The 15975-nt window shown below is 42.3% G+C and overlaps 1 protein-coding gene across 6 annotated transcripts in view; it reads left to right on the forward strand.

The window, feature by feature from the left end:
- Nucleotides 1-15975, forward strand: part of MAP3K15 (mitogen-activated protein kinase kinase kinase 15) — a 100234-nt gene that overhangs the window by 49840 nt on the left and 34419 nt on the right. For all 6 annotated transcript variants that reach the window (XM_066619200.1, XM_066619196.1, XM_066619198.1 and 3 more), the window contains 4 exons: nt 2367-2474; nt 5552-5601; nt 8840-8935; nt 11549-11636. In XM_066619200.1, the coding sequence (XP_066475297.1) occupies nt 2367-2474; nt 5552-5601; nt 8840-8935; nt 11549-11636 (342 nt within the window). The remainder of the gene's footprint in view (nt 1-2366; nt 2475-5551; nt 5602-8839; nt 8936-11548; nt 11637-15975) is intronic.

Here is a 15975-nt window from a genome sequence, read left to right on the forward strand (position 1 = left end):
ACTGATGGTAACCAAAGTCACCTGGACACAGGACAATTCAGAAGTGGTGGGGGAGAGTGACTGTCCTTGGTCAGAAATGTGGAAGCAGACATGAAAGCCAGGGCCCTAGCCAGGACATGTTCAAAAGAAGCACATGAGCAGAGAGTGGGGGAACAGTGGATCTACCAAGAGAAGCTGCTTCCCCCTGTGCACTTGGGACAAATGCACAGGTGAGCTGTGACAAGCCCAAGGGAGAAGGGGCTTCTGCTTTTGAAAGAACGCAGAAAGGCAAGGCCCCATCTTTTTCCTTTTGCTCTTCCACTTACCCTGAACTGCGAGGACAAAGTCAGGGCCAGCCTTAGGAGCTGCAGAGTTCAATTAGAAACAGTTTTCTACTGAGGTCTTTAGAATCTTACAGACGTAAATAAAATTTATTATAGACTTTATATTTCTATGACAGAATGGAAAGCAATCAAAATGTGTGTTTAAAAAGTACATGTGAATTAATGGATCCAATGAATCTAAGCACATTTTAATTTAAAATTGCATACAAGAATAGAGCAGATAACCCTAGCACAAGGCACCCTTAGGTTTGGGGTTCAATTGGCTTAAAGCTGGCCCCAGGCAAAATCAACTAGCCAAAAGGAGAAAAGGAAAAAGGGGCTCATTTGTAGTCACTTGTGCCCATATAAACAACTTACATAGAGCATATACACCCAGCTGCACATGTTTTTGACAAATGAGCCAAAAGTATGGTTAACTTTCTCCCACCCTCTCAATAGAAATCTCATCATTTAATAATCTTCTTATTATGAAATCCTTCTAATCCTGTTCATTAAGAACTTGTGAGCAGTGCATTGAAAGCAACCAAGATTCATCTGGAAAGTATTTGGAATACATTTCATGTACCTTCTGTTGTTACTTATTTTAAAATCTGTTCAATACATCATAGAAATGAATATAATCCCATACAAGAAACTGCAAGATGCAATCAGTTCAAGAAATTAAACTCTCTCTCTCTATCTATTGATCGATCGATAGATAGAGACAGTACTTTTTTGTAAAAAAAATAGGTGCAGGAACTCACAACTTCTTATTTATTTATTTATTTATTTATTTATTTATTTATTTTTAAACCATTTTTTACACACACACACACACACACACACGTCCATCCCGTGTGAGCTCGCTGATAGCAAAAGCACTTCTGCCACAGCTGGAGTGAAACACCCCATTTTTTTTTAGGTGGGGAAGTGCTCCATTGGGCTATAGGAAACTCTCTCCATTGGGCTATAGGAAAGCCTATACAGTAGTTAAAGTGTTCAGAACAAATATATAAGGTCTTGAGCCCAGCTGGTGGCCATCAGTGCCTCAAGTGTTAGTTCCAAACACTTTGAGCCTAAGACCTCTGGTGGCTCAATGGCTAAACTGCAGGTCTGTGGAGCCAGAGGCTTGGGGTTCAAATCCCTATGAGGAATAATTTTTTTTAGGTGGGAAGGTGCTCCATGGCTGCAAAATATAAAGTTTGGTTGCTGGTTGCCAAAAGGGGGGCCAGTTGAGGCTGCAAAACTCCTCAAAGTTCAGTCCCAGGCAGGCTCTTTTTTGACCTTTTTTTTTTTTTTTTTAAGTTCCAGTTAGGACTTAATCCACAGTTAAGCTCCTGGAGTGAGCCCCCTGCTGGAGGCTGTGGGTTAAGTCCTACCTGGGACTTTAAAAAAAAAAAAAGTTCAAAAAAGAGCCTGCCTGGGACTGAACTTTGAGGTGTTTTGCAGCCTCAACTGGCCCCCCTTTTGGCAACTGGCAACCAACCTTTATATCTTGCAGCCATGGAGCACCTTCCCACATTAAAAAAAAAAAATTATTCCTCACTGGGATTTAAACCCCTAGCCTCTGGCTCCACAGACCTGCAGTTTAGCCATTGAGCCACCAGAGCTCTTAGGCTCAAAGTGTTTGGAACTAATACTTGAGGCACTGATAGCCACCAGCTGGGCTGAAGACCTTATATATTAGTTCAGAACACTTTAACAATAGGCTTTCCTATAGCCCAATGGAGAGAGTGCTGGGCTGTAGAGCATAAGGTTGGAGGTTCAAATCCCTCCCTAGCCAGCAGTGCGGAGCGGGGCGGTGCAGGCAGGGGGGAAAAAAGGTGGGGGCAGAGAGGAGGGGGAAAAAAGGTGCCGGAACGCCATTCCGGTGTGTTCCATTACAAAAAAAGCCCTGGATATAGATATAGATATCTTTTGTTTCTCCTTAATGAAGAGAGCGAGAGTGAGAGATGCTATTTTATAATAAATTTAACTCTGAGCAAACTTACAAATTCACTTTGAGCAGTCTGTATTATGGTAGAAGCTAATGAGATTTTACTGAACAAGTGTGCTTTGTTTTAGGTATTAGTGATAGAGCCAACTAAGGTGTATCAGCCTGCATATGTTTCAATCAACAATGAAGCAGATGAGAGAACTGTTTCCCTGTGGCATGTATCTCCTACAGAAATAGTAAGACTGACAATGAATTTTCTTTGCCAAAACGGAAGTACTTCACACTAATATGCCAACTTCTCTGTCTTAAACCCTTATATAATGTTTTACAAAAGTGTCATGAAAGCAAAAATTCTCAGTTGTATTGATAGAAAAATAAAAGTCTTAAAATCTGTGACTGGCCCTAGGTCCTTTACAGCATACCCCAGTGGCGGTCCTGGGCATTTTCCCGCCCAGGGCCACAACTCTGTTTGCTGCCCCCCCCGCCTCTGACCTGGAAGTAATTGTGATAACATCATCATATCACTGCAATCACTTCCGGAATTGTGCCAGGAGTTCAAGCCTCTCCACACTGCTCTGGGCTGGCCCCTTTCCTCTCTTCCAAGAAGAGGAAAGATGCAGCCCGGAGCAGCATGAAATCACACCAAGAGTTTACCAGCTTGTCTCCTCAGATGAGACAAAAGACATGACCCAGAGCAGCGCAGAATCACATCCAGAGTGACTGCCACTCCAGGCACAATGCCGTTCTGAGTGGCATCTTTTGTTTCCCCCATGGAGATGACAGATGTGACCCAGAATCATGGCTGGAGAGGCTATGAGTTGCTGCCTCTCAGGCCGCAATTCAGCACTGGACTGAGCTGCCCCTCTCCTCTCCTCCATTATAGGAAGAGAGGGAAGCGGCAGCCTAGAGCGGCAGCAAACTGGAAGTGGTTGCCACTCTGGTCACGATGCCATTCTGGGAAGTGTCTTTTGTCTCCTCCAAGGAGATGAAGGACGTGGCCAGAGATACTGCGTGTTGCTGCCTCTCTGGCCATGATTCAGAGCCTGACTGGCCTGCCCCCCCCTTATAGGTGGAGAAGGGGGCAGCCCAGTTTGGCGTTGAATCATGGTGGAGTGGCAGCAACACAGCTTCTTTGGCCATGATTCTGGGCGCTCCCCTCCTTCATCAGGAGGAGCTGCTTGCTTCTTTCTCTTAAAAAAATAAACAAGCGGTGGGAAGACAAGACAGTTAGCGCTGCCCCTATAGGCGTGGCACACAGGGCATTTGCCTCTGTTGCCCCCCCCCCGGTATGCCACTGGCACAAGCCTGTGTATGACTACTCAGAAGTAAGTCCCATTATGTTCAGTGGGTCGTACTCCCAGGAAAATGTGCATAGAATTTCAATCAAGAAATACACTAGTACAGTGGTTCCCAAATTGGTGGGTCATGACCCACCAACCAGGGAAGCACTTGTCCCAGCCCCTTAAAGGGGCAGGGGAGAATGGAAGGCAGCAACGTGATCTCCAGGATTGCATTGCTGCTGGGGATGGGAGGGTTTTTTTTACTTACCTGCAGCCAGTGCTGCAGACCTGGGGAATCTTCTGCAAGGCTGCCCGTGCCTGCAAAAGTCTGAAAAAACGAAAAAAAAACTGGCACTTCTGTTTTTGTTGTGAAAACTGGAAGTGCCAAGTTTTTTTTCTCTTTTTTTAGACTTCTGCAGGCTACAGGGTGCCCTGCAGAGGGTTCCCCGGACCTCCCAGGACTGCAACACTGGTTGCAGGTAAGTTTTAAAAAAACAAAAACCATGCCTGGCAGTAGAGTAATCCTGGGGATGGTGTTGCTACCTTCCCCTCTCCTGCGTATACACTTACAGTTCTCCCAGCTCCCTTGTAGGAGTTTGGGAAGCACTGCAGTAGAGTATTAGGGTTAGATATAAGGTAATTCTAACTCTTATTTTAAAATGTATTTTTCTGTAATATATTTAGGAGACAATTAGTAAGATTTGGAGCAGTGAAACAAATTCATCATACAAATTCTTCTTAGGATGTGAAGCTCAGCTTATCACAAACGAGTTTAACTCTTGAGTTCCCAGTCTCTACTGAAGAAAAACATGTTTGGCCCTGCAAGTCAATAGCTGATCCTATAGGCAGCTAAGCTAGGTAACCTTGCAGTCTCATCAGAAGTTATTTCATTGCTCCTGTATGCTGTAGTTTCTGGCATAGCCTGTAGGAGCTGAGTCCACCAAAGAATATCCTTGTCAGGGAGGTGTCTGGTTTTATTGGAAAGAGCAATTGCTGCAAATGCTGTGTGAAGGCATAGTTCCCGACTTCCCTTGGAAGGAGAATTTCCTGTGTTTGAGAAGACAACCCTAGTTGTGTAATGGCAATCAATAATATATTGCTGCAAAGGCCTGGTCATTACGCCCTTTTTGCATACACTTGGATCTGTCATATCAGTATCATGTATTTTTTTTTTGTCTTGATTGGATCATGTATTTTATGCATTGGTTTTTCTTGAAGATGGTTTCCTTCTGGACTTCTTGTAACTAATTGTGTCACCTGCTTAATTTTGATCATGTCAGGGGCAGTGTAACCTGGAGTCCTGCCTGATGCCGTCTCAAGTCTGCTGCCTCTGTGCTACCAAAATGAAACCCTTAACATGCTCATTGTGCACTGCTGTGAAACCCAAACTCTTGCACTGTACCTGTAAATGAAACCAGACATCCTGCACTTCTGAGTTTTGTTGCAGTGCACATAAAGCAAAGTAAGGAGGGGAATGATCTGCTTCTCGCTTGAGCAGTCTGGGAGCAGATCATTGCGACTTGCATTGACAGCAGGTAGAAGGGAGGTCGCAGAGGCAGATTTGGGTTGAATTTGCTGCTCCCTCAAGTCTCTTGCAATATGCTGCTGATGCAGCCTGCAGCAGGTGACTGCATAGATCGGCTGGCATGTAGTAGTTCTATATACTTTCAGGAGTCGACCATGAAATTTCAGTGTCACTAAGGTCAGTGCTCACTTTGTAGCATTATCATGAGAATGACACACAAACCATTACTTGAGGGCAGAACAGGTACAGGAAGATAACATAGTTCACATGACCAAGACATTATCTCCCCAAGTTCTTGTTTGTTTACATTACCATCCTTTCCACCTTGTTGTCCTAGAATAATTGAAGCTGCAACCTTGACAATATTGTTTTACACTGTCTTAGAACAGGAAATTGCTATTCCCAAAACAGGGATGTTGCACTGGCTCAGTCTTTATGACCTACATGTGATAAGAAAGGGTCATAATCTGCCACTGAGATAACCTGTTATTGTTTTATCTGTTTTCAGAAACAAATTCATGAGTGGAATTTTACAGCTTCTTCAATTAGAGGAATAAGGTTGGTGCACTTGAAAATAGTTTCATGTTTTGTTTCATTGTACTTAAAGGCTTTATGACAATAAACTTTGTTTTCTTATCCCAGTTATAATAATAAAAGTTGGGAACATGGTTTTTAAGTGAGGCGCGAGTGAATAGTTGTCTTTCAGATTTAAATAGGACGACTTGAAATGTTAGTGTGCTTGTAAAAAATTGTATGTTAAATGTTGGGTCCCTAGTCAGTTTGTCCCATTATCCCTAGTCAGTTTGCTTGCTCTTTCTTGCTTTGAATTGTGAATAGAAGCCATTCTACTCAAGCAAACTTGAAATGAAACTATTCTGGTTTCTTCATAGGTTTTTGGGTTGGTGTTGAAGGCACTCCATTCTAGTGGTATTACTTCTACTGGGAGGGTGTGCTCTAAAAGAAAACAAGACAGAATACAAGGCCTCCCTAAAAACACATGTCCTGAGAGACTATCATTTTTTTTAAAATGGGTAATTGAAGAGATAGTTGCTGTAGAGTAAGGACTCTAATGATGGATTCATCTTATGTCACCATTCTTCTCTTGAATTTTTCTTTCGATTCTTGAAAACCCTTGTGTGTAACAATGTCCTTGGAGCTCCATTACAAAACATAGACTCACTATAGTTTGCCTTTTATAGTTCCTCCTTAGTCATGTATGAAACTTGTTCTTGGAACAAGGCTTTGTCTGAATAATGAAAATAATGCAACTTTTGATTTTCAGAAGTCTCCAAATAAAAATAAACTTAACTTTGTTTTAATACTCTATAGCAGTGGTTCTCAAACTGTTAGCACTGGGACCCACTTTTTAGAATGAGAACCTGTCAGGACCCACTGAAAGTAACCATCAAGCAGGAAATTTGTTTACAATCCTAGGCTGCAATCCTACCACACTTACCCAGGAGTAAGTCCCATTTACTACTGTTGTTAAAAGCATATACATAGTAGCCTGTTAAAAGTACAGATCTGTAACATTTCCCCAAATGCAGTCACATACCATGGTAGCATCAACTCTATTAAAAAAATATTGGCATGAATGGGGATCCACCTGAAATTGTCTTGCAACCCACCTAGTGGGTCCTGACCCACAATTTGAGAAACACTGCTAAAGGGAGCATCTTCATTTTTTCTCTCACGACATTCAGACTGTACAAGATGTTAGTAATATTATCACAGCCAGTTATATGATTGAAATTGAGGATATAAATTTTCATAAATAAATGTTTTCTTCAGTATACCAGCTTCAACTTTGTATTTCTTGCTTCTCCACCATTACATGATACCTTCATGGTTTTGTAATGCCACTTCTTTAAACATAAACTAAGTAGGAATGTGCCATAACTTAGTGGTGAAATACTTTCTTCTCATGCAGAAGGTCATGAAATCCCTGGCATCTCTGGATAAGGTGAGGAGACTCCTGTTTGAACCCTAGAGAGATGCCATCAGTTGGTATAGAGATAGTAATGATCTATGGTCTCACTCAGTATAAACCGCTTCCTCTATTCCTATTACTTGTATTACTTAACCTCATGCATTCACTGTTGAAATGTAGGTTGATGTAGGTTTCAGAAACCTACTTTCAGAAAGTTGCTTAATTTTTCTTTCCATATACATTGCTATACAAAATGTTACATTTAGATCAGCAAATTGAAAACTCAAATGGGTGGATATTGATTTTTCTAACATAACCTTTGAAAATTGTCATTGCTTTCTCCCCTTGCTAATCTATTGTAGTATGGATTTATTTGTCTCATGTGTATGGTATTAGATAGAGACTGACTGCAAAGTTCAACCTTCTTTTGACCTCTTTGAATTGGAGGACTTTTATATGTGTTGTAGAGAGATAGAGATGCATGAGCTAGCAGTTCTTTCTCTCCTTATGATGTTCTTCCATGACAAGAACTGTTAAATATATTTTTATGATACTATGATTCTGAAAATATTTTTAGCTTTGATTCAGTATAACTTATTTTTGAAAGAATGTTAGCACAATAGCAGAAAACGTGAAGGAGAAAATAAGCAAAACACAAAGACTGTATCCTAAGGAGGATGCACAGAATGAAAATGGGGCAAACAAAATTTCCTGACCCCTTCTCAACATGGCAAACCCCCCCCCTAAAAAAAAAAATCCACTCTGGAAGATCTGGGGGCTCTCCAGAACACGTTGTATGCAGAGAGCTACAGTGTTAAAGGGAGATAGTGCAAATTACCCCCATCTTGCATGAATGGAATTGACTTTCATTTCAAGAAGAGAGAGTTACAATCCCATATAACCCACCCACTCCCTGTCAATGCACCTGTGCCACTGGAGTGTGTGCTGCATCCTGTGTGGGGGCAGTCCTGTATATCTCCTCCAGATAAGGGAACTTTTGTTCCCTGGCCTAGGGATAAGCCTCTGCTGTGGGAATCAGTCTACTCAGATCTGCATCTGCGATTTTGCTGGTGCAAGTCCAAGTGGACCAGGGAAGGCAGATTAAACTGGGAAGGCAGGTAGGATATTGGTGTCACTGTCACCAACACTGCTCCCTTCCTGGTCTTGACCCCTCCCCACCCCTGGTCTCTGTCCTGTTCCTCCTGTTTCCCACCCTGTTCTGCTGCCCTCACTCCCTACACAGACCAGCACCAGGGCTCCAGTGCAGGCCACTAGTGTTTGGCCACAGCTGCTTGCCAACTGCAGTGTCAACCTGACTGCACTGAATGGCAAGTCTCCTTTTGTGATCACTGTAAAGCATGCTGCTTTGCCAGAACACGAGTTCCAAAGGTGCAGTGTGCCTGTAGGCTTGGACCATTAGATACAACCTACACTATGTATCTTGAAGAACTGGAATTGTAAACATGTTATTACTGAGATACGGAATTGTTTTCAAAATATCTGTATCACAGGGCATTTCTTTGAAGGTCATCTCTCTTAACTTTCCCTGCTATTTTATCATAGAATCTGGGACTTTGAATATCCATGTTATGCACTGGATGTCTTTCTCACCATGATTTTTCATTTTTCCTCTTCTTGCTGGCTGGGTGATAACCCTGTCATACAAGTTGTCCCTGCTCCAGCCAATGGCAAAACTTTAAAAGTGTGACAGAATTGTTATATTTTGTTAAATTTTCTGATATGGAACGAAAATTCAGATGCTCTCTATGTGGAATTAAATGCTTTCCATTTGGCTCCTTGCCTTTGTATTGTCCTCCCCTAAACATTCCCCTTGGGTCTATCATAACTTTAATTGATTTTTTGCAGCATATCTAAATTTGATGAACGATGCTGTTTTCTGTATGTCCATGACAACTCTGATGACTTTCAAATCTACTTTTCTACAGAGAGCCAGTGTAGTAGGTGAGAGCTTTGTTTATTTTGCTTTGTTTACTGTAATCATATAAGAGTTGGGAGATGTGCCATAAATACAGTCATGCGCCACAATGATGGGGATCAGGACTGCAGTCGCAGTTGTCAAGCAGTGCCTGATGCAATGCGGACCCTCCGCAGAAAGGAGATGCTCCCCTCCCCTCCGGAGGATCATCTGAGCCTCCCATAGGCAGTGCACATTCAAGTGCTGCCTCTGCAAGGCTCAGAGTGAGGGAAATGTGTCTCACATGAGGAAAAGTCTCACATGACATCCGGTTTCACAGAGTAAGCTGGAAATTACCTGAGAGATGCAATTTCCCTCAGTCTGAGCCTTGCAGAGGCAGCGCTCGGACATGCACTGCCTCTAGGAGGCTAGGGTTGTCTAGGGTTGTCTAGGACAACCCTCTAGGGTTGTCTAGGAGACAACCCTCCAGCGGCGAGGGAAGCAGAGTTCCTCTCGCATTCGGATGGTGGGGGTGTGTGCCCCAATGACCGTGTGATCACACATGGTCATCGGATATGTGATCCCAGCATGAGCCAGAACGTCACTAAGGAACGCACGACTGTATTGGTGTATTTTCACATAAAAAAACAAAACATCGTGGATTTATTTTCATGATTCCTCATGGTTAATGCTACACTGCAGATATCCAACTTTATAGGAGCCATGACCTATGGAAACAGTGTGAACCGATAAGTATTGCTAACACCTGCTTAACTCCAGCAATGATGGAGCTAGCATGAAACCAGTGGTTCTCAAAGTGGTGGGTGGTTGCGACCAACCATTGGAACCGAAATTTTCCCCTTAAGGGGAGTAACCTATAATTGAGTGTCCCGAAGGTGCCACATCGATTGCAACACCGCAGGCACCCAGGCACATTTACACATTCCTGGGGGGACTGTGCAGACCGCTGTAGGGTCCTGGAGGTTCGCAGCCCCCTCTGCAAGCCTCCCCTTTACTGCAGTGGTTTTCGATTTGCAGTCAGAGCCTACTTCCGGTTTTGGAAACTTCATGCTCCAGGACTGGGGGGGGGGGGGCTGCACAGTCCTCCCAGGTATGTGTAAATGTGCCTGCTGCCCAAGGCACTGCGATTGCTGTGGCGCTGTTGGGACATCCCCTCTATCCCAGTCCCCCACAAGAATATATCCCGGTTCTCAGACTCCCAGAGGGTTTGAGAACCACTGTACTAGACCATTCACAGAGATCCTACTATTGATGTGGTTCACGACAACAGGACCACACCAACCTCCTTGTATGCATAATAAAGTTGCAATAATGTGTAATAAATGGTTGCTTACAAGGGGCTCTGAGCCAGTTCGTTTTATGTTCAGATTCATTCATCATCAATTTTACTCAGTATAACCAATGTTCAAAATACTGAGAAAGTGTATGATAAACGGTCCATCTTCCTTTTAGAAAAGGCACACATATCATTCTAAAAACAGGTTCTTGTCTGATATTTCAATAATACTCCTCAATTTCACTCCTCCTTTTGACTTAACTAGTGAAACATAGGGTGCTGCCTGCAAATATTTAACTGTTCGTTTGTTCCTTTAGTTTATTTTAAAGTTCTAACATTGTTAAAGCCTGAGTTATTTCGCAAGCTTTTCAGAGATACTTCCTAAATGATTAAAGTGGTACTTTAGTAAACATTTAAATGTGACACTTAAGCAGATTCAAACGTTATTTAAAATGCAGTGTCTAATGAAAATAACTGTGTAAAATATAACTTTTGTTTTTTCCCCTCCACCCTTCCTAAATGCTTTATAAATGTGCATTTACAGTTCAGGCTGCAATCCCATATACCTGTGGCTCTCAAACTCTGCTAGAATTTGAGACCCAAGGTAAATGTGTGCAGGGGTAGAACTAAGGCAGCAGTATGATCCCCAGGATTATGCTGCTGCTGTGGACAGGAATTTTTTTTTACTTACCTCTAGCCAGCACCAGAGTCCTGGGATTTTCAAGGAGCCCTTCGCAGGGCTCCCCGCATCTCCTAATATCTTTAAAAAAAAATTGGCACTTCCAGTTTTGCAATGAAAATCAGAAGTACCTTGTTTTTGTTATTTTTAGATGTTGGGAGGTGCCCAACAGACCCTTTAAGGGGCCAGAGACAGGGCTTTTCAGACCATGCCCAGGACTCCAGTGGTGGCTGGAGGCAAGTAAAAAGAAAACCCTCCTTTCTCAGGCAGCAGCATGATCCTGGGAATCGTGTTACTACCTTCCCCCTTCCCCCATGCTTTAAGGGGCCAGAGGAAGGGCTTCTCAGACTGGGGCATCACAACTCCTCAGTTTGAGAACCTCTGCTATATGCACTTACCTGGCTATAAGGCTTATTTAACTCATTGGAACTTACTTCTGAGTCCACAAGCATAGGAGTGTGCTGTAAAATACTTAATCAAAAGAGTTCATCAGCTAACAGTAGTTTTGAAATATTAATAGTTTTCTAAGGCTTGTAAGTGTACATTATAAAAGGGAGAGCAGCACTGATGCCAAAAACATGTTGGCAGATGTATTACTTTGCATATGGATTTTAAAGATTGGCCAGTCATACAGAAAAATAGAGATTGTATTATCTTTGACTATGGTACATATATTACTTTCAGATTCTGTGGTTTGGTTAAAGAAATATTAACTGATGCTGTAGGAAGTACTCTGGAACTAGAAGGAGAGATTGATGGTGACACATTAGAAGTAAGTAGTTTTGATTGAGAAATGCTAAGTTTTCCCCCCCTTTCTGTATTTCTATTCTTAAATGGCTATGTTATTATTGAAGAAATAATGTCATACCTTTCAAATGAATTGTGCAACTTTCTCAGGGTTAAACATGTGATGTGGTGGGTTTGTAGCACACTAAGGGCCCAATCCTATCCAACATTCCAGCACCGATGCAGCAGCAATCAGCCCCAGGATAAGGAAACAAATGTTCCCATACCTTGAAGGAGGCCTCTGTGACTACCTCCCCAGCACAGGATGCAATGCATGCACCACTGGCACAGCTGTACTGGCACTGGAAAATTGGATAGGATTTGGCCCTAAGCCAGGTATTATACTAATAGGATCTTCGTTTTACAAAGGAAAGTGAGACATTAGTTTTCACTATATTTTCACATTTATATGAGATTTCAGTTGAGAAGCTATGAAGGTAGGTGCTTTTCTGCCTCTGGAACACTCTGCCAGCTGTCAAGAAAGAGGTAGATAGCTGAGATGTAATCTTCCTGTGACCTTCTGAGAAGCAGCCACTTACACTGATGGCAAATTGCCAACACTGCAACTGAAATCAGTCATATGAGAGACAGAACTGTGTGCTCTTTGAGTTTTAGCAATGTCCCTGAAAATACATTAAAAAGCATGTAAATGTGACTCTGAACTATGTATATTGCAGTATTTATTGAAATGTAGGAGGGTTGCCCAGAAAGTAATGCACCACATTTTTTTTCTTCAACAATTTTTTATTGAACACAATGAAACTTACACACAAGAAAGAATGATGTTTCTTCTACACTCCCTATTTTTCCACGTAATCTCCATCCAGTTCTATGGCCTTCCTCCAGTGAGACACAAGGGCATGTATGCCCTGTCGGTACCACTCCTTGTTCTGGTCACGAAGCCATTTCTGCACTGTGCGAATCACCTCTTCGTCATCCTCAAAATGTCTTCCGCGAATGGCATCCTTTAATGGCCCAAACAAGTGGAAGTCTGAGGGAGCTAGGTCAGGGCTGTAGGGTGGATGGGGTAACACAGTCCAACCCTGTTTAGTGATGTGTTCCGAAGTCCTCAAACTTGTGTGAGGCCGAGCGTTATCATGTTGAATCAAACATTCACCTGGGTTGTTATGGCGCCAAAGTCGCTGGAAGCGCTTCTTGAGTTTGGTTAATGTCTTCACATAAGCTTCAGAATTAATGGTGCTGCCTCTTGGCATCACATCAATGAGTATGACGCCTTCACAGTCCCAAAACACAGTGATCATGACCTTACCGGCGGAAGCAGTTGCTTTGAATTTTTTCTTCTGTGGAGATTGAGGATGACGCCATTCCATCGACTGTTGTTTTGTTTCGGGTTCAAAATGGTGAACCCAGGTTTCATCACCTGTCACAATTCTGGACAAGAACACTTCCCCCTCATCTTCAAAACGTTTCAGCAACTCAGAAGAAATGTTTTTTCTGAGAGATTTGTGGTCCACCTTAAGACAGTGCAGAACCCATCGTGCACACGCTTTTGAGTAATTAAGAGCACGGATGATTGCATCCACACTTCCTTTGCTGATTGACAGCTTCAGCGCCAACTGCCTAGTCGTTATGCGTCGGTCCTCGCGAATGAGCACATCAGCAAGCTGCGTCTTGTCAGGTGTGACAGCCGTGGATGGCCGCCCCGAATGCTGCAAATCTTGGAGCTCTGCCGAGCCGCCTTCTAATGGCCTCACCCTCTGTGCCTAGCGACTCACCGTACTTCTGTTGACTGCAGATTCTCCATAAACTGTACACAAACGTTTGTGATTGTTCCCAACACTTTCTTCTCCGCAGTGAGAAATTCAATGACACGCTGCTTGTAACGTACATCACTTACAGACGCCATTTCGAAACACTGCTGCAGCTATCTGTCTGAAGAAACCAAAAATTTGTGTGCGCACTCCTGAAAATTCAAATAATGTATATCTAAAGTTTTGCATTCGTACCATTACTGTAGGCTGAGAAAAAAAATGTGGTTCATTACTTTCTGGGCGACCCTCGTATATGTACTGTATAATGACAACTGAAAAAATAGTGTGGAACATTGTGAAGTGTGTGGAATAGTGGAATAGTGTGAAGGCTGGTGGCATTTTTATTTATGGGTAAGTGAGCAATTAAATGTTGTCTGTTTCTTTTGATAAAATGTGGTATTTACATGAGCACCCCTGTTCATCCCCCTTCTGTTCCACAGATGCCCCTGTACCATGTGGCCTTTTAAAGAAGCTTTTAAACCCATATTCTGAATAAGAATCCCCTGTACCACTGCTTAGTGTTAGAATTCTAATACGTATACATCAAATGCTGAAAGGGAGACTCTTCCTCTGTAACAGTTTGTTTTTTTCTTAAGGGTTTCATGGTGTTACATTGTGTTATTGTAAGCCACACTTGTTCTGAGCCAGGAGCACCCCAAGAAACCTGCTGCCCCTGTTACTATGTAACCGCCACCCCAACAAAAAAATGTTTAAAAACCCATCTGCACGTTAGCTCATACATGCCCCGCTATCACTACCTCCTCACCTTTCCACCAAGCAGCTAGGTGAATAAGAAGACGGGAATGAGGCAAGGTGGTCACTTCCTCCTTGTCTGGTATGTGATTCTAGTACCACTGTTTTGTCTTGCTCTGCCCAGTCCTATTTAAAAATAAACAGGAGTGCTTCCGGTTTGTTCTGCTCCTTTTTTTTATTTTGAACAAGGGTGTGTGGAGTAAAAGCAAGGAAGCTGTGACAGAGCTCAAGTTTGGGAACCTCCGAGTTTTGGGCTTAGAATCTCACTCCCCCAGCCCTATCTGGGTTCAGGCAGAACATTAAACTATCGTTTGTGCTAACCATAGTAAAGGGAGGGGGAAAGCATGCTTTGAGCTTCCAAGATAAATCATGGCTTACTGCTCTTGTCTGCTTTTGTTTCCCGTTTGCTCAGTACTAACTGTATGAAGGTCAAGGTTCGCTCCTGTTGCCATGGTATATTAACCTCCTGAGACAGAACAATAGCTCTGACTGTGGTGTATCAATTGTTTTTGAATTCAGACACTTTTTCACATTTTTATACCACTCTTCTTCCAAGGAGGTCAGGGTGGTATACATAGTTCCTCCCCTCCATTTTTTTTTTCAGATCCTTGTTTTTTCCAAATCATTATTTGAGGGCAAGCTTGGAATCAGACACAAACACAAAACCATGGTTTCTCTAAACAAACTGTGGTTTGCATTACATCTGAACTGAACCACTGTGTGACAGGAAACCATTTTGACTTTAAACTCACATCTGTGATTTTTGCAATTCCATAGAGCAATACAATGGTATTCTTAGCTGTTATCATGAAAATGATTTATCTGTACTGTCCATTAGACTGTGCAATGGTCGAAATTGTTCTTTAAAGAGACTGAATCCATTTTATGAGAGCTTTTTAATGATTGATTTGGTGTAGCATTTGAAAACCCACAGTTAGACACTAATGTGGCTAGGTAGCAAATTTCTCGGCAAAGTACCATAAAGAGCAACAAGGAGGGCCATAGTTCAGTGGCAGAGTTGTGTGCTTTGCATATATAATAGTCCAAATCTAGTCCCTGGCCATTCCACTTTTTAAAAGAATCTCAGTTTTGCAGAAGGACGGACGCAACCTTCTGCCAGAGTCCTTGGAGAGCTGCTGCCATTCACAAAAGACAGTACTAGGCTAGATGGATCAGCAGTCTGATGTGATATAAGACAGGCCCTTATATTCTAAACTTTCATCCCCTAGGAACCACTTTTACTTTGTAAGTTTAGTTGATTGTTTTACATTAAGAAGTCTAAAGGATAAAGTAAGGGAGAAAAGGATAATGTCAAAGACATATAATTTATACCAGATATGTCATGGAAAGAACTTTTCAATCCTCCCTCTACAAAGTAAGTGCTATTATGACCTTATTCAGAGAATTTCATTTTTTATGCTTAACTCACAAATGTAAGGCTTGAAATTCCTCAATTGCTATTGTGCTTTGAATGAAGCATCACCTAAGACTGGAGTTGTCTAGTTGTTTCAGTGGCATTTTACTGTGATTGCACCTTTTAAAAAAAAGTCACAGTTGGCAAAGATGAGAGGCTACAAACTATGTGTTTGGCTTCTCTTGACCATGTGGGATTTAGTTGCCATATCTGCATGTTCACACTCTAGATGCAGATATCAATGAAGGTCCTGTAATTTGAACAGCTGTTACTGAATTCCCAATAGGGTATCTCATGAACTTGACATTTCTGTACATGACTTACCCAAGGTCATGTAAAAAGGTTAAGGAATTGCTCCAAGAATTCTTTGTTTCAAAATGAAGTTT

The sequence above is a fragment of the Tiliqua scincoides genome, chromosome 3, assembly GCF_035046505.1.
Source record: "Tiliqua scincoides isolate rTilSci1 chromosome 3, rTilSci1.hap2, whole genome shotgun sequence".
Taxonomy (NCBI): domain Eukaryota; kingdom Metazoa; phylum Chordata; class Lepidosauria; order Squamata; family Scincidae; genus Tiliqua; species Tiliqua scincoides.